Source organism: Colossoma macropomum, unplaced genomic scaffold, assembly GCF_904425465.1.
Source record: "Colossoma macropomum unplaced genomic scaffold, Colossoma_macropomum, whole genome shotgun sequence".
Taxonomy (NCBI): Eukaryota; Metazoa; Chordata; class Actinopteri; order Characiformes; family Serrasalmidae; genus Colossoma; species Colossoma macropomum.
Window position 1 is genome coordinate 22,629,701 of NW_023494803.1, and position 18,592 is coordinate 22,648,292.

Genomic DNA, 18,592 nt, shown 5'->3' on the forward strand with positions numbered 1-18,592 from the left:
TCATAGCTCCCCTGCAGGGACTGTTTCGCCCTTATTAGAGCTTATGTCACGTCCTCCAAGGACAAACTGCCCATCCATCAAAGTACAGTTACAACAAAAGTGACCCCTTACAGCTGCTTCTTCGTCCCCCTAGATTGTTTAGAAGCATGGAGTGGTAAAAGTATTGTTCTCAGTGAGTCATGTAAGTGCAAAAGATGGATAACCTTTGGAAGTCTGCAATTATTATTGTTGTTTTGCTATGTTCAACTTCTTTAACATGATTAATCACATGTAATCACATAACTACATAAATTAGTTACATAATTACATTTACATTCTGTACTTCCAACTATTTTCTGTTTGTTGCAATAATATCTGATATGAAATCACAGACAATGCCAAAAATATTTTGAAGACTGTATAAAGACTGTATGTAAAAATAATTTTTCTTCAGATTCAAACTACAATAAATTATCTCCTCTTCTACTTATAAACACAAATGTAGGGTTGATTGAAAGTTTAGAATCCGCACTTCTGACAGAATGTCTCTGGTTTTTTCAATGAGGTGCCAGTTTACAAAGAGGCATTTCAAGATATATATGCCATGATGGATGTACGAGGGACAATGTATCTGCAAGAAAGTACATGAGTTCATGTTTTGGGACTGAATACGACACTAACACGCTGCGACGCGAGAACAACGCAGTCTATGATTTCATATTGGATGGCAGTTGGTCAATACTCAGTTAACATCAAATTAAAAACTCATCCCTGCACAAACGGAGAAGGTTATTTATTCTCTGGCAGCAAGGTCAGGCATGACCCAGCCGGCGATAAATTCCCTGCAGTGCCGCTTGCCCTTGAGAGCCAGAGCAGGTATGTGAGTGTTTCGGGGGAATGTAAGAGGGAGAGAATGGGAATGGGGGTGCAGCGTCAGCAGACAGGCTCACTTTCCCATCACTGCTTGTGGTGTTCTCACCCCCCACCAAGGCCACACCATTATTACAGACACAGAGACAGAGAGAGAAGCACATTCCACTCTCCAGCCCAAAAGTTTTTCCAAACATTGAGGTGACAGTTCAGCAAAATATCTAATTTACAGTTTTCACCTCATACCAAAACATAGCCGTTCAGTCAAGACATGTCTGGTGTCTGAGGTTTGCTTCCTTAATGGAGCTATGAGGCTAATGTAGCTTACATGTAATGGAAGCTCATACTCCACTAATTAGCATCACAAACTGCATGCTTAAATTAGTACACTTTTTTAAACTGTGCCATCCTGTCAAGAAATCTCAAACTCAATCTACTCTTGTTTTTAGCTTTACACATTTTTAGGTAACAGCAACGGCATAGTCTGAGGCAAATGAGAGATGGACTTCCTTTACTTGTTAGCAGGGGTGATATTGATTTGTTAATTTGGTTTGTGTGAACGGGAGCTATTTAACTACTCTATGTGATAAACTGCACTGGCAGAAAACCTGTACACAATTACACACTCTTGCACCTCGTCCCTCAAGGTCATTTTTTTTATTATTTTCATTTTTTCATCTTTCATTTATTTAATTTCCAGTCAAAACAGTTGTTAAGTACAAGTCAGGATCACAAAAAAAAACAAAAAGCATATTTAACTGAAAATTACACAGAAGCCTCAACAACTACGTATAATATCAAATGTCTGCAGCACTTAGTGTGTCTACACTTTGCCTTGATTGGAGCTTCCATTATTTTCAGGAGTATTGCTTTCAGTGTTTCAGGAACATTGCAGGGATATTTTTCCACACCTCTAAAGTTCAGTCTTAGAAGCTGGTTGCATTTTCAGCTTCTCATGATCCAAGTAATCAAAAACACATTCAGTGATGTTGAGGACTCTGGAATGGTCAGTCCATTTGATATGCAAATGTTCTTCTTTTTCGTCTGTTTCCTTTTCTCAGTAATGGCTTCTTGATAGCTACACATCTTTTGAGACTCATAGAGTCAAGTTGTCTTCTCACAGTGGAAGGATGGACAGAAACATCTGTGGAATTTTTAGATGTGAAGCAAGTCTGAAGTCTTTTCTCCTTCCCCTCAAAGATGAAGGCTTTAAGTATTGTTTATGTGATGGTGACAGTTTTGGTGGTCTACCAGGCCTTGTCTGGTTATTAGGAGTCTCATTTTCTCTGTATCTTTTAAAAATCTTTAGAACTCCACTTTTGGAAACTCCAGTTTCATTAATTATGCAAGTGAATTATGCAATCTCCCCAGAAATATCTCCTGGAAAAATGAATAAATTGTACTTAATGGCCATTTTGACTAGAAATGAAATAAATGAATGGTGGTGTCTGGCTTTTACACAGTACTGTAAGTATGTATTGAATCCTTCCTGCTTGTTTCAAGTTTTAACTGACTAAAGAAATCTGTTCATTATGCCTTTAAGTAGTCTATATTAGGCCTGCATGGAACTAGGTTTTTACTAAATTTGACATCCTTGCACAACTACGATGTTTAGCTTACTGACTTGCAAACTGATTGCTGCTAAATGCTACTCACATTTGCATCTAGCTTGCTAATGTTTGTAAATTAATATTGCTAATCAGCTTCACAAGAAAACAGGACATACATAAAACAGCAAAGTAAATTGGTCTAATTAACCCTCTATTGCATGATGTTGCCTGAGGGCAACAAACCTATTTTCATCACTTTACAACGACATGATACATATTTATCAGCAATAAATAGAGTAATAATGTAGGGAGGAGATAGAATAAACCAAAAAAATAAAAATAAATTGCTCAGTATATTAATTGCTAAGCCTTTTTATACCTTTTTTCTGTGGATGACATGTTTCTGCACTGGACCATTTCCCGCAGAAATGCAAATTTTTATCGATTGAAATTGAAGTTATGATTCACATCTGTTGGAGTGTGAAGTTCATTGTATTACATTCAGTATCACATAAATGTTGTGAGAAATGAGTTTAAACATGCTTGTTCCCTACAAGCAACATTAACAGGGTCATAAATTAGTTAGTAGAAAGTGAGGAATCTCTTATGCAGCCACTTGAGGGAACACTGCAGTTATTGTTTAGTTATTCATCTAGATTTTTTTTTTAATTTTAGAATATTTTTTGTTATTGTGTATTTTGGCTAGGAGACCATTCCAGGTAATTCTGTAATGTAGCACTCAGCGTTCATTGTGTTTTATGTTCTATCAATTTTGTTTTTTTTGTTTTTTTTTGTGGGAGAGAAGTGCTTGAAAATGAATTGACTCTTTTTATTTTTTAGAATGGGTCAAATAGTTATTTGTGTAAATAAAAATAGAATCAAATTGATTTTATAGATAGGTTTGTACAACGTTACCCCAAGGCAACATACCCCAAAAGGACCTCTGCACACATTATTTTAAAAATCTTGTCTTTGATTTTAATAATCAGTTCAATTTTATGCAAGAAAACAGATTCAAACATTTTATAAAAACTGATCTCATAATGTGTGCAATAGTGGGTTAAGTCACTAATACAGAAACAGACAGACTACTAGTTTTAATAACACCTTCACGATATAAGTGCTGAAAATGCCATGTAATACTACGTGACTAAACAATATTGTTTCCACGTGACACCTATGGGAAAAAAACAGGGCTCCCCCTCCTCCAAAATCTCATTTTAAACCTTGTATGTTAGTAAAATTAGCCTTGTGGCTTTAGAGCAAAACTAAGCACGCAAACATGTCTTGGTTGAGTAGCTACGTTTGGGATAAGAGGGTAAAATTTGACCTTTTGCCAAACTATTGATCTAAGGCTCTAAGGATGGTTTTGCACAGTAATATTCATAGTTTTGTTTATTAGTTTATAGTGTTTGTTCCTTATCCATGAAACGCAAGGCAAAAATGTTATTTCTCAAAGGGAAGTAAATTACATTCGCAGCACTGTCCTAATTACTGTTAGGGATTACAGTCTGCACAGTAACTTTTCAGTTGGCTCCAGCCTTACCATAATGCAGACATAATCAATTAAAGCAGGTCTTTCTTACAAGTAATCAGATCAGGAGGGCAAGGAAATCTTCATGTCCCTGCAACCTTCACTTCGGCTGATAGGGCAGCTTTTATTTTTTGCACGCTCCAATGAATAACAATGTGAGCAGAATTTGGCGAAAAATAATGGCATGTTCCTCTGCCGTTAGCCCTCTGGCCAAAGAGGCTGCGGTGCTGGCTTTAAGGCTGTCAGAGTGCCACATTAGAGCTGCGAGAGGGCTGTGGCACATGTGCTTATAACCCCTCCTCATGCTAGCTAGCTCATCTAAATGCACAGCATCTCTCGCTGCCTGAGGTTAACGAGTCAAGTCAGCTCTTTTTAGCCTGACTCTGATCTTTACAGTGAAGGATCTCATGTCGGATGAAGTGTTTACCCATGCGCGGTCCCCTCCCTCCCCAACACTCTCTTGCCGCCTCAGGCAGACCGTGCCAAGCTATTTTTAGCGCTGCATGCATATGAACAGCCTGCTCCTCCTCCTGCAGACACTGAGCGTCACATCTGGTCCATTCAAGTGATTTGCAGTCATGACACTTCATGTTCTAAAGCGGTATGTGTGTTTCACTATTAATAATACTAGCACTATATTAACGGTGCTGTTAATGACTTAATGGCATGTTACGCAGTATGTGATCAAACGTAAGTGGTTCAAACTGGAAACAAAAGTGGAAGAAGCTGTGCTGGGGAGAATCATAAAAAGAAAGCAAAGGGATGTTCCATAATTCCAGTGATGACTCTTCTGAATTTCCATCTGATAAGAAATTTCACCCTGGAGCACAACAGAGTGTGTAATGCAATAAACTATTCTAGTCCTTTTTTCTTCCTTACCAAATCCGCTTAATATTATTTCATTTCATGCAATCACAGGGGTGATTGATATGTCTGCATAATATCAGTATCATGAATACGTGGCAGTAAGCTTTTCTGATATGTATATAATATTGTTGTCATGTTTTAAGTGATGATCATCTTTTCTGATACGATGATATACTGTTACAATAAATTACACAATGATAAGCTTCTCTGATATAACAATATATCATGAGTTACCTTGCAATAAGCTGATATGACTATATAATTATCATGAATTATGTGACATGTTTTTCCGGTATAAATATATAAGATCGCTATTACAAATTACATAACAATATGCATCCCAGATATGATGATATAATATCGCTATCATGAATTATATGACAATAAGCTTTTCTGATATGACTATATAATGTCATCATAAATTATGTAAAGATATGCTTTTCTAATATGACTAATACAACTAATATCGTTATCATGAATTACATGATGATAAGCTTTTATGATGTGCCAATATAATATCAGCACAAATTATTTGACAATAAGCTTTTATATAATGTTAAAACTTTGCTATCATGAATTATGTAATGATAAGCTTTACCGTGAAGACAAGCTTTTCTGACACTATAGTATAATACCGTTATCATGAATTACACAATAATAAGCCTTTCTGATAAGACAAAATAATCTTCTCAAAAATTGTGTGAAGCTTTTCTGATATGACAACACAGTATTATCACAAATTACATGACAGTGAGATTTTCCGATATAATGATAAAATATTATTTCATCATCATGAATTGAGTGATGATAAACTTCCCTGATATGACTGTATAATATTATCATAAATTACATGCCAATAACCTTTTCTGATATGATGATATGATATCATTAACATTATGTATTATGTGACAACAAACCTCTCTAATGCAACAGTAAGCTCTTCTGAGCATAATGTGGATATGATCAGTATGTCCACAACACTGACCAACTGCATGTTTCATTAAAAAGATGTTAAGGAGAGAGGTTTAGCTGTCCAAAACTTTGCCCTGTTGTCAGGACACTATATATTACCGTCCTGAAGATGCAAGAGTCCATGAGAGCCTTGCTTAACTGGCTATTAATAGTGCAGCACAGTATGTGGAACACTGAATAAAAAAATCATCAAATGATGTTTTTAAATAGCATTTTTAAATGTGGAATGGTCTGGTGCATTTATCTGTTCCAACTGATCAAACCTCACTACAATTATACAGTAACTCAGAACAGTAATATTGTGACACATATTGCATATTGTAAAAATGACATCAAGTATCACAATATTATGAATTGCCACATTGCCCACTACCATTCATACCAGTGTTAACAGAGCAACCGTTAAAGCGTATGCCACAGGAACAGGGACAGAAAAGCAGTAAAGCAGCCAAACTTGACTACTAACCCTATTTACAAGATAAGGTTCCAATCCTGAGTGCTTTTATCTCCCCTATCACCTTGAGCAAGCCCAGTCTGCAAAACACACTGAGACTTTCCACAGAAGAGGCAGGCCAATTTCTCTCGTCAGTGCTCCGGCTCATCTGCCTTTGAAAGGCAAACGTATAGCCTGACTCCTGCGGCGGTGCATTCACCACGAAGACGGGCTCAAAAAAATCCCCCACTCATCACTCACGCACAGCACAGAATTCAAAGCGAGCCTTTCTTTTTTTCTTTCTGTTTTACATAACAGGCTTACACGGAGGGGCTTAAAAACAAGTGCATGCAAACAGAAAGCCTGCGTGGGGCGCTTACCTTTTGGTGGATGTGGGTGCCCCGGAGGACATGAGAATGGTATCGTTCATGTTGTTGGACACTGGCTTCAGCTGACTGCAAAATTACAAAGTTACGAGTCAGGCATGGCCACAGAGGTGTAGCTGCCAACTTGTCGCCTGCTTGCCTTTGTCTATGTGTGTGTGTATGTGTGGCGTATGAGGAGAAAACATCAACAATGAGCTTTCAACTTATGAGACATCAAACTGCTCTATGAAGTGATGAAAAAGAGCCACGATGTTTAAGTACACCTAAAATCTACTCGCTGTAAATTGGCTTCCAGACAGTGACATTTTAATTTAATGCTATTTGCCCAAAACTAATTAAGTTACCAAGAAGACAAAGGGGTTCGGAGGAATTCTAATTAAAGCTGGAAGTCTGGGAGGAGAGTGAGAGAGAGTGAGAGAGAGAGAGAGAGAGAAAAGAGAGAAAGAGAGAGAGGACTGAGGTGACATTGCAGAAGGTAATTTGTGTGGGTAAACAGTGCCACGGTCTCCATCTGGACCTGATGCCCGTCGGTCCTCACACACTCTAGCAAGCACTTCGGCCCCTCTGACCATGTCTCTTTCGCTCATTCTCTCTCTCTCTTACTTGCATCAGGTGAACACTGCATCTACACAAGAGACTACAGTGCAAAACACGACATCTTAAGAAATGAGATCACCCCAAATCTACTCTTCTCACTATGAGACTATTGTACTATTAAGATTATTCAACACATTTCTACACATTTTACTTGTTTATGTAATTTTGTTAAATTATCCTAAAGCCTAATTCCACTGGTAACAAAGAGTCGCCTTGACTGATTGTGTCCCAACTCAGTCACCTTCCCAGCAATGCTCTTGCTTCTGGCTTGTTCTTCCTTCCAATTCCAATTTGTTTCGCTCTTGCTATTCCTCTAACTGCATATGCACAGCAGTATAAAAGGAGATCAGAAATCTCAAAACAATTCAATTTACCACACCCAAACTGTCGTGTAATGTGTTGGCAATGCCCAGAGTATGCTGCTGTTCTCTGAGCCAGCATAAACAGTCTGCATATTTCTGTAAAAAGACAATAAAAAACATCTGTTTATCATAATGGGCTGTATATCCTTAAGAGGATGCCATTAGTTACTCGTCTCTGACACGTGCAGCTAGAAGTCACTCGGAGGGGTCAGTGCAATTTGCATTACTGAGACATGCCTACTTTAATTTCCCCAGCGGCTGCCAACAACACGCAAGAAGGCTCGTGGAACGCTGTCTTATTGCACTCCAAAACAGCTAAATGGAAGCATATTTCACAGACCAAGAGACAGAGAGAGAAAAAGCACTGTTTGTCATGCCTTGATTGAAGTGGTTGGCAACATCTTGGCAGCATGAGAACACAGCACAGCACACAGCGCAGGTACCTCAAGCAGCAACCCTATGAACGCTTAATATTGCTATGTCCATCTATCACTGGTCAACACAGCACTTCCCAAGGAGCTGGACTGGCAGGAGAATTGATAGCATTTGCATAGAATGACTCACTCACCTTGCGTAGTGTAAGGAGCACCTGTCTGTTGAGCTCGCAGACACTCATCCAGAGGCCAGCTGCTGCCTGCTCCGTGCTGCCCTCCACTCAACTGAACTAGCATCTGAATGCACAACACTGCTGCTGTCTCCAAGGAAACCTGGCAGTCACATGACCCCGTGACGATCCAGATGCGTGCTTTCTCTCTCTCTCTCCTTCTTCCTCAGCCTCTCTTAGACACTTCTCTCTCTCTCTCTCTCTCTCTCTGCCCATCTTACTGCCTTTAATTTTTTTCTCTGCTCCTATTTCTGTATAACTCATACAGAAACGTACACATACACACAGCTGAAGAATGTATTGTTTGTTAATATTGTTTTTGCAATACTGTTCTCTCAGAAGGTTGCAATATGCAAATGAGGCCTCTAACCTCTATCAAAGCAAGTGTCTTGACCAATTACAGTTCCAACAAGTGTGTCTTTTGGTGTTCTGATGAATCGATATAATCATGTAATTCAATCAATGTCCATTATTTTGGTAAAAAATAATGCAATGCTTAACCATGTACAGTAATGTGCAAAAGTTAGAGACCACCCATCAATTATTTAATTTACAGTCAAAACAGCGATTAAGCACAAGTTATTTGTTTTTCAGCATCAGCAAAAGACTTCTATTTAACAGAGAATTACAAAGAAGGTATAATAACTAAATGTATCAATTTTTCAGCATTTAGTGTGTCCACCCTTTGCCTTCATTAGAGCTTCCATTCTGTTTTAGGAGGCTTGCTTTCAGTTTTTCAAAGAAATCTGCAGGGACATTTTTCCACACCACAAGTAGATCAGTCTCAGAAGTTGGGTGTTTTTTCGGCTTCTCTTGATTCAAGTAATCCCAAACACATTCAGTGATGTTGAGGTCTGGACTCTGCAGCTTCTTGACAGCTAAAAATTCTTTCAGACTCATACTGTTGAGTTGTCTTCTCACAGTGAAAGGATGGACAGAAACAGCTGTGCTTTTTTCAGATCTGAAGAAAGAGCGGAGCTTGATTTTCTCCTCTCTCTCAATGATCAAAGTTTTAAGTCCTGTTTATCTGATGGAGAAGTGTTGGTGGTCTACTGGTCTTGTACTGCTGTTCGGAGTACCATTGTCTCTGTATCTTTAATAATTTTCTCAAATTCATTTTGGAAACTCCTGTATTTTACACTTATTTACTCCTTTGACTTTTCCCTTCCTTATGCCAGTGGATTGTCTTACATCAAATCCCCCCAGAAATATCTCCAGAAAAATGAATAACATAACTATAAAATAACTATTTGATGGCCATTTTGAATGAAAATTAAATAAATGAAAGGTGGTCTCTGGGTTTCTGTACATAGTACACTGTACACTACTAATTCACCAATGTGTTTTAATAAACTGCATACTGCAATATAATCAGCATATAGCAACCGCAATATAATTACACTCGCATTATGTCTATATCATGCTGCCTTACACATAGACATGTCTGGAAGAGCCCTACTTAAAGTTACAGAATCTGCTCATATAAAAAAGCAGTCTATGCAAAGATGTAAAGTTGTCTACAGAAGCAAACACACAGTCACTGCAAGAAGTGAAGTACCATTGAAAAGCCTCTACTTAGGTTTATAAGAGCAACTTGGCTACATTTTGAGGCTTTTCTTGCAAATTTAATTGCACCGCACCATGCTGTATGGACAGGTCTCCCAGAGTGCCATCCCTCATTATAGTCAGTGTTTACCACCAGCAGCCAGCAGGGCTATACACTGGACTGACGTGATCAATGATGCCGCTTCACACAGCAAAAGTGCAAACTTCTGCCCACTGCATACAGATATCATGCCATCGCTCTCCATCTCCATAGCTGGATGAATCAGCTATCAGTACGACGTGGAGGACCCTCTCCGAAGGCTATTTCAAACCATTCAAATGTGTCAAGCGGGTCAAACTGGAATGAGTCCCTCACATATATATTTTGATTGGTAAAATCTTCAAAGATTCAAAGCCGAGAGTGGCGAGTTCTTACCGCGCCAGACGTGCCGTGAATGTAAATTCGCTCATTCTAGAGATCTGCCCTTAGCAGAGGGCAAGACAAAATTATGCTCACATTTTTTATGAGGTCACATCGACTATATCAAGCGCTGCTCCTATTCTTTCCCAGATAATTACAATGAAGTGAGTCCTGCCTGATAGAGCTGAGGAAATATGGAGTGGTAACGTCCTCGTGCAAATAAAAATGATCAACGGGCGACCCTGCTGCCAACCTGCTTATGCATCCATCTCCGAGCAGTAATACACGACTGGCACATAAACTCAGGCCTTCATCACTGCTTCTGTCTGCTTTTCAGCTATACTGGGCGCAGCTGTATTGAAGGAATCAAACAAAAAATACAGCCAGGATACTGCACACACTTTGTACATTTTGGTGCATTACCTGTGTTTTTGGACCAATAAAAGAGTGTCAAAACGCACAATTAATTAGGGATGTGCAAAAGTGCCAGTACTTAAATACTGAAATTTCAAGTCAGACATCCCTTACGTTTCATCACAAGAAGAGTGAGAAAATATACAGACCAAAAATTCCATGAAACTGGGATGTTTTAACAGAACCAGGTAAAAGTTTTGGTTATATAAGTACAGCAGTGTCCAAACGTCTGAAACCACAAGTAAAAATGATCCAACTTTACATTATTCTCCGATTTAATACCAAGTTTTTCATTGCAAATTACATTATCAGCATAACAATCTGAATGAAAAGTAGAATCTTTAAAATGTTTACATGAATTTCAGAATTTAGGATCTAAACCTGAGAGTCATCTGAACATGAGCTTCAAATGAAGGAAAAAATTAAAAGAAATTCTGATCTTTTGTATGAAGCCCTCATCATAACTTTTCTCTGTTTGAAAATTTTTAAAATTCTAAAACTTTCTGTTGTTTATGTTACTTTATACTACTCTGAGACACAAGTGTGTTGATTTGAGTGCATTGCCAATAATGTGACAACGAAGGCAGAGACAGAGGACCTTTATCACTAAATGGACTAGGCTGATGTTAAGTCCAGAAACAGCTGAAATATATTTCTCTGAAAAAATAACGGTGTTGGCACATCATCCACACATGTAGAAGACGATGAGTCTCCATCAGCATCCAGTGTTGTACCAGTTAGCTACTGTTTTAGCTCATTAGCTCATCTGAGACAGCCTCCGTTACTCACTCGTCAAATAACTACATCCCTTTCCTTCTGAAAATTTTGAAAAACACACTTAAAAAGGTAAGGCACAGCTCCACATTAATTTCAGCCAAAATGCATTGTTCTTTTCCATCTCTGCAGTTAATATGCATTCATGAGAGATAGAAATGAAGCTGCAAAAAAAAGTTTCGAATTCACTGTTTTCGTGATGTTCGAAAATCCACAATTTTACATAAATCCACATTCAGCCTACAGCAGAGTTTAGCTCCTCCCATTCAAGGCACAGTAGGAAAAACTGCCTGTTTAATTCTAAGAGAGAGAAATAGGCTAATAAATAGTCATGTGCAAAATGGACTGTTTTGGTACATACACCCATGAAAACAGCATCTGAGCACCAACCAAATATCTTGCCTACAGGGTAAGAAAAAGAAAGTAATATTTAATGCTTTCAACATCATTTCAGCAATAACATTATCACATAAAGCAAGCTGTGCACATTCTGCTAAATTTTGGTATCTTTCCATCTTGAGCTGTAAATAGAGATAGAGACAGTGTGTCCTTAACTACGGTTCAGTAAGTCCCAAACAAGATCCATCTGTCAAACTTGAGGGAATCTGAAAGACAAATCGTTGCCTCCACACGCAATCAGCTGTCAAACCGCGGCTAAACAAACCTGAAGTCCATCAGAGACACTTGTGCCACTCCAAACAAGCAGCACCAACGTTGGGCTGTTGAGAGAGGCTCCCCCCTTGTCTGTTTGATTCATGAGTTTGATCGGACGTGATTTGCTACCCTGATTCTGCCTTCATGGCTCAGTCAGGAGGCGCCCACGGCGCGTGACAGTGCGATTGGGTGGATCATGCTGACGGTTGCTGTCCTGAGGTCAGTAGCAACAGGAACACTATGTGAAGCAGCAATAGGAAGTCCGACATGTTTACACTGACGCATCAGCTCCCCGAGGAGCTACAGATGGTCATTATGGAGCGAGCAAGAGGCTGGATTCGCATCATCTCAGTCTGAAAGGCTATACTGCCTTAAGTGCACGACCACAAATACTGTGGAGATGTGAGTTACAGCATAAATTAAGAGGAAAAGACTAAACAAAGATGTTTGACTGAACAAATCAAACAATGTGATCCTAAGAACCATAAAAAGCAAAGTGCAACAACTGACAGTAATACATCAATAACATCATAAGGGATAAGATACTATTTATAAGCATTTATGAGGTAGATCATTATATATCTCAGGATCATAAGAAGTAAAAGCTCAAGAAGAAGTGAAGTACAGTTCTATTTATTTTCTGAATTTAACATAGTGTGAAAAAATGAAACAAATACATGAAATGTACCATATCATTTGCACAGGCCACATTTTACATGTTTTTTTTCCCCCAATATGTTAAATTCAGCAAATGCAGCACATAAAAAGTAATTGTGCATTAGTGTGTTCTCTGTAGAGGACTGTAATTATTTTCACTTATAAAATCAAGAAAAACATAACTTGACCAGAGGCACCCAAACCTTTGCATATGACTGTAGTAACAACAAAGTTTTTTAATCTGTTATAAAACCTCTTTGCTGTGAATGTGGTTTAAGACAAACATCTGTAATACAGCATGTACACTAATTGTCACACTACTATTCTGATGAATATCCAGCACATAGACATGTCAGCACTTGTCACAGAAAACAGGCCCTTTGGCAAGCCGCAATGTTTTTCAGAATCTATAAAAGCATGTCTACAATGTCTCAGTGTTACAGCAAATGGCAAACGACAAGGATTGAGATTTGGTTGGTAGAGGGCAGACACTGGCTGCTCTGTGGGCAGCTCAAACCATGATTCAATACAGTATTTGACTGCAGGGGAATGTTACGATCTCATGAGTGCGAATCTACAGTAATCTCACTCTCCCATTACTGCAAAAGCAAGAAGCTATATTTTGTTCCACTTATAGAACCAAAATAACGTTCATGTTATATTTATGTTTTTCTGTTATGTTTTAGGAAAACTGGTTGCCTTGGAGTTTTTCTGACTTAAGGGAACTATTCTCCAGGTATTTCATAAAAGTAATGTTCTACATTCATATTAAAGGATCCTTTGTTTTTCCAAGCATAATCACCACTTGGTTATTCTTTCATAATTAGGGTTTCTTTCACAAATCGACTTTCTCAGTGTCTTTTTGGGTAATTCTAATGTTAAAAGCCAGAATTTGCCTTGACAAAAAGAACTAAAGAAACTCTCCCAGTAGGACATTGTCCATTTCTTTGAGGATGCTGCACATGCATATTTTGGCACCTGCATTTATTTTCTCACAACATGAATACCCAAAAATAGACTTACACAGCAGAGCATGCAAATGTGCCCTTTGGTCAGAATGGATTTCAAGTCGATATTATCATTAGACCAGAAAGTACTCTAGGGCTTTAAAAGGATTGTGAAGTTTACTGATTCTCTGATGAGATTCAGTAAATTATCATTGATCTCCATGCATGTGCTATATTTAGCACAGGAGCAGCTCTGTGATCCTTAACAGCAGCAAAGTTCTATTTTTCAGCAGATTCAACAGTCCAAATACATGTTTAGGAAGGTCCACGCACATGTAAGCTGAAGTTTTTGGGATGTGTCAGTCCCAAATAGTAACAGAGTAAGGGGCATAGGATCAGAATCGCCCAGGATCAGAATCAGCAGACTTTCACTTCAAACGTGATCTGCAGTCAGTTGATGTATTTTAATTTTTGACAATTTGTGATGTGATATTATGATGTAAATAATGTAAGAAAGCCAACATGCTTGCATTTGCATGCTATTACTACATATTGCCAAAAATGTCAGCCCACTGCTACTTTGGCTAATTAAAAAGTACTAGAAATGTGCTTGAATCTGTCAGACGTATTAATAGGTTGATTAATAGGTTGGTAACTAGCAGGCTAACAGGCTCCTCCAATAATTTTCAGCAGATAAAACATTAATGACGCTTTTGCACACAGCTTGGATGCCTGTGTTAACATAGTTTGAGCTGCTTTTGGGGACGCAGCACCACACATGATGAGGCAGAAAAAAAAATAATATTTTTGATGTTTGTCACAAAGTTCTATTTGCTTGGACACAGACATTTCACCATCTTGGTTGTTGCCATGCCAACAGTGACTGGTCGAGTTAGTTCTCAGAAAATAAAATAATGTCCCATTTTCACCGTCCGAAAAATCATGTTTGGTGTACAAGTAATCAGTTACACGCTTGTTTAAATGAATTTAGGTCAGAATAAATTGCACAAATAAAATGCGCTCAGTGCCTAAGGCCTTTAACTAAATGGTGTCCAATCTTATCTGTAAAGGGCAAGTGTGGCTGCATTCTAAGAAAGCGGGAATAAGAAGAACAGAGATAACAAGGAGAGTAACGTGAGCTCCAGCTTGTTTGGAATGAAAACCAGCAGCCTCACTGGCCTTTTATTGATCCTGTGTCACTGATATGTCTCTCAGGTTCTTCTGAGGGTCTCTCATTTAGCATCTTATTTGGAAACGATTGTCAATAATTAAATAACAGGGCATCTTTCCTGGATACCTTAAAGATTCTAGAGGTTATGATTTTTCATGGGCCAATTTTGTTAGAAAGCAGTGTGGCAGGTGTTGAAAAAGTTCTACTGGATAACTTGTATTTGTCTGAATCAAATCAAATCTGTGTAGGACAGAATTAGAGATAACGTGTCAAAAATCGAACTGAATCTTGACCTCAGAATTTACATTGTGCATTGTTACATCCCTACAGCACATGCATGTTGGCTGTGCACATGGTGCAAAACAATATCACATTAACATATGAACACATAGCACATATTCCAGCATTTCTTGTTTCTGTTGTATTGAAAAATGCATCGATCAAGACACCACTGTATCGTACTGAATCAAGTTTTGAATTTTGTGTATTGTTACACCCCTAATGTCCATGCATAGCTTTCATATCACTGTGTTCATTTAGCTTGCAAAGTGTAAATTTTGGATAAAGCGCAAATATATAAAGCCATCGTCTTGATTGCCTGCAGCTTTCGAAAAGAAACTGAGGCTAATAAAACAAAAAAAAAATTCACCATCATCCAACACAGTCATAAAGACCCAGCCATAAAAATTCACAATCAGTATATCCCTTGGATTTTGAAACAGTGAAAGGAATAGTTACAGTGAACCAAATATCTTTCGACAGTTGTCTACCATGCCAGAGTAGAGTTAGAAAGAGCAGAAAACAGAGAAACATCCAGGTTTAAGTGCCCGTGTCGCTCTATGGGGACACAGAACAGCACCCTGGTGAGGATGTGCCGCCATGAGTAGCATCCATTAACTTTAGAGCTCCCCAGCTTTTGTGTGCCTCACCACTGCCAGCCCTGAAATGCCATCTGAGCATGAGAATGCACTCTAGCCATGACGTACTCCCCACAGGAGGCTTCCGACCCGTGTATAGTCTCACTGTGCTGGTGTATGCTTTTTTCTGTTGTGTTTTAAAGCATCAAACAATGCAGCACACTGCTTTGACCTGCATGATCAGTGGTGACAGGTTTCAGTTGGCTTGAGGTCATATTTCAACACTGCTTTCAAGGGATAATCCTTAAAGGAATAAAGCTGTTTCTCTCCCTCCAGTGTGCGCTCGATGTTCACTTACGGACAAGATGAGTTGAAAGAAAAGATAAAAGTTTCAGTATTCTGAAGCTGAACATCCTGGCAGACAGCCAATGAAAATACCGATACGCTTCCATTTCATCAGAAATCACACAAAAGAACCACATACGCATAATAATTCATTGCAATTCAATCCACTTCAGTGTAACCTTCACGTTTTTGCACTCAGCAGGATGTGCCCTATTCACCTGGTGCAATATAAAATGCCATCATTTGAATATGAATCCATGCATTCGTATCACACTAATGCAGTAGTGCCCTTTATACAGTACATAATAAACCAATGTACTGCACTCAATTTGAAAAATGAATTAAAACTTCAAAGCTCTTTCTTGCAGCAGCGCAATGCATGTAATATGTTGTGCTGTTTTATAGTCTTCATAAATTCCTGCATTCGTGTGCCCGCCACTAAATAAAACTAGGGTCGGTTCCTGTGAGCAGTAGCCCCCATAACAACTCAAGATTGATTCAACTCCTCATATTTACAATGCAGTAAAACAGAAAACCACAGTCGTATATATTTTACGCACAAATATCTTTCTTCTCGGCATATCCTAATTACATTTTTCTCCCATGATGGATTTGCAGATCAAATGTTCGCTCTCTTGGAAATGGGAAAAAATAGAGAAATAACGTGGAATGGTATTGATGAAAAGATGAATGTAGTTACAGCTGTAAAAAAAGTGAATGAATATTTGATTTAACGGTGCATTCCTCAACACTAAAACTCTTCTGATAAAAATCCATACTGCACTCTTAGAGGCAGAGCTTTCAGTTTGGAGGCGCCTAATATGTCTATAGTTACATCACTACCAGTCAAAAGTTTGGACACACTTGACTGAACATGCATTGTTTACAAACTTAAAACATTCTTAATATAAAGACTCCAAGACTCCAAGGCAAACACAAATTTTGAAGGTGATGCCTATGTACAAAAGTATTTCAAATAAATAATGTATGTTTACAGTACTGTGCAAGTCAGAAACCACACTTCATTTATTTCATTTCAAGTAAAAACGGCCATCAAGCACAAGCTATTTAATTGTTTAATGTTAGGAAAACAGCAGATAAAAATATATTTAAAAAAAAATAAATATAACAAATATAATATCACATTTTTAGTATATTTTTGTGTCAACCCTTTACTTTATTATGGCCTCCATCCTTTCCGTTACACTTTTTATCTGCAGGGATATTTTTCTAAGGTTCCAAAGTTCAGTCTCCATTTAGAAGTTGTCTTCTGTGTCTCATGATCCAAGTAATACAAAACACATTCAGTGATTTTGAGGTCTGGACTCTGGAGCTGTCAGTCCACTGTTCTGAGAACACCAGCAGCTTCTTTGTTTCATCTACACGTTTTCATCTTTTTGTCTATTTCCTTTTCTCAGTAATGGCTTTTTCACAGCTACACATCCTTTCAGATTCTTAGTGTTGAGTTGTTTTCTCACAGTGGAAGGATGGACAGAAACACCTGTGGATTTTTGTCAGATCTGAAGAGTTCGATTTTCTCTTCTCTCTCAAGATGAAAGCTTTAAGTACTGTTTATCTGGTGGTGACAGTTTTGGTGGTCTACTAGGTCTTGCACAGTTGTTGGAAGGCACATTTTCTCTGTAGCTTTTCATTTTGAGCTATTCCAGTTTTAGAAACTCCTGCTGTTGAAACTCAAGTGGATTATCTTATCTATCTATCTATCTATCTATCTATCTATCTATCTAACTAACTCCTCAGAAATATCTGCTGAAAACTGAATAACTTGCACTATTTGTGTTTTTTTGGACAGCGATAATATATGTATCTTCTCCAGTTCTGTAGAGAAAGCATCTCAGGTGGTTCCTCATGAAGATCGAGAGTGGGTGAAGCTATATCAATGCAAAAGGGAGGTTGATTTCTAAAAGAATTGAAGAAGATAGATTGAATGTGTTTAACACTTTCATTGGTCCCTGCATAATTCCATGTGTTTTTCCTGTCTTCACTGTTAAACTAAATTGAGGAAAATCGTGAACATAAGTTAGTAAACATAATCCCTCTGAGCAGATGTGTCCAAACATTTGACTGGTACTGTAGGTGCCAAAATGATACAGGATGTAGCATAACAAGTGGTAGATCTGCATACAATACTCTTACAACATTCTTACAATACAAAGGCTATAAGGAGTTACAGTATATATATAAGAACTGCTGCCATTACAGCCTTTTTATGAGTAAATGTTCATTTATAAACATGGTCTGTTGAAACATGTTGTTCAGTTTCTTCAGTACTCTACCAGTCACTGTCAAGCTTGTTTTAATTACGACCAACATATTTGTCTGTGTTTTCCTGAATTGTGAATCAGAAAAACAGAGAGAGATACTGCAGAGAAATGTTGTTTACACATTAAACTATGAAACAGACAGCTTTAGTTATTGAGGTCATCAGTGACATTTCACAAATGACTAATGTTGACACATTTCAGTTCTGTTCATGCAATTACACTGGTTACCATCATAACATGGAAATCATGAACTGTGCTCTTGCAATGGAAAAGTGTCCCTTTCCAATAAAACTCCTTTCTAGTAGAAAGCCTTTCTAAAATAAACAACAGTGGACAGATCTCCTGTTTCTGTATGCGTCAAAATTAGTTAA

At 38.1% G+C, this 18,592-nt stretch overlaps 1 protein-coding gene across 1 annotated transcript in view; it reads right to left on the reverse strand.

Annotated features, from left to right (window-relative positions):
• Nucleotides 1-18,592, reverse strand: part of dtnbb (dystrobrevin, beta b) — a 41,146-nt gene that overhangs the window by 11,792 nt on the left and 10,762 nt on the right. Inside the window, exon 9 of the mRNA XM_036592562.1 lies at nucleotides 6,586-6,660. Coding sequence (XP_036448455.1) covers nucleotides 6,586-6,660 — 75 coding nt within the window. The remainder of the gene's footprint in view (nucleotides 1-6,585; nucleotides 6,661-18,592) is intronic.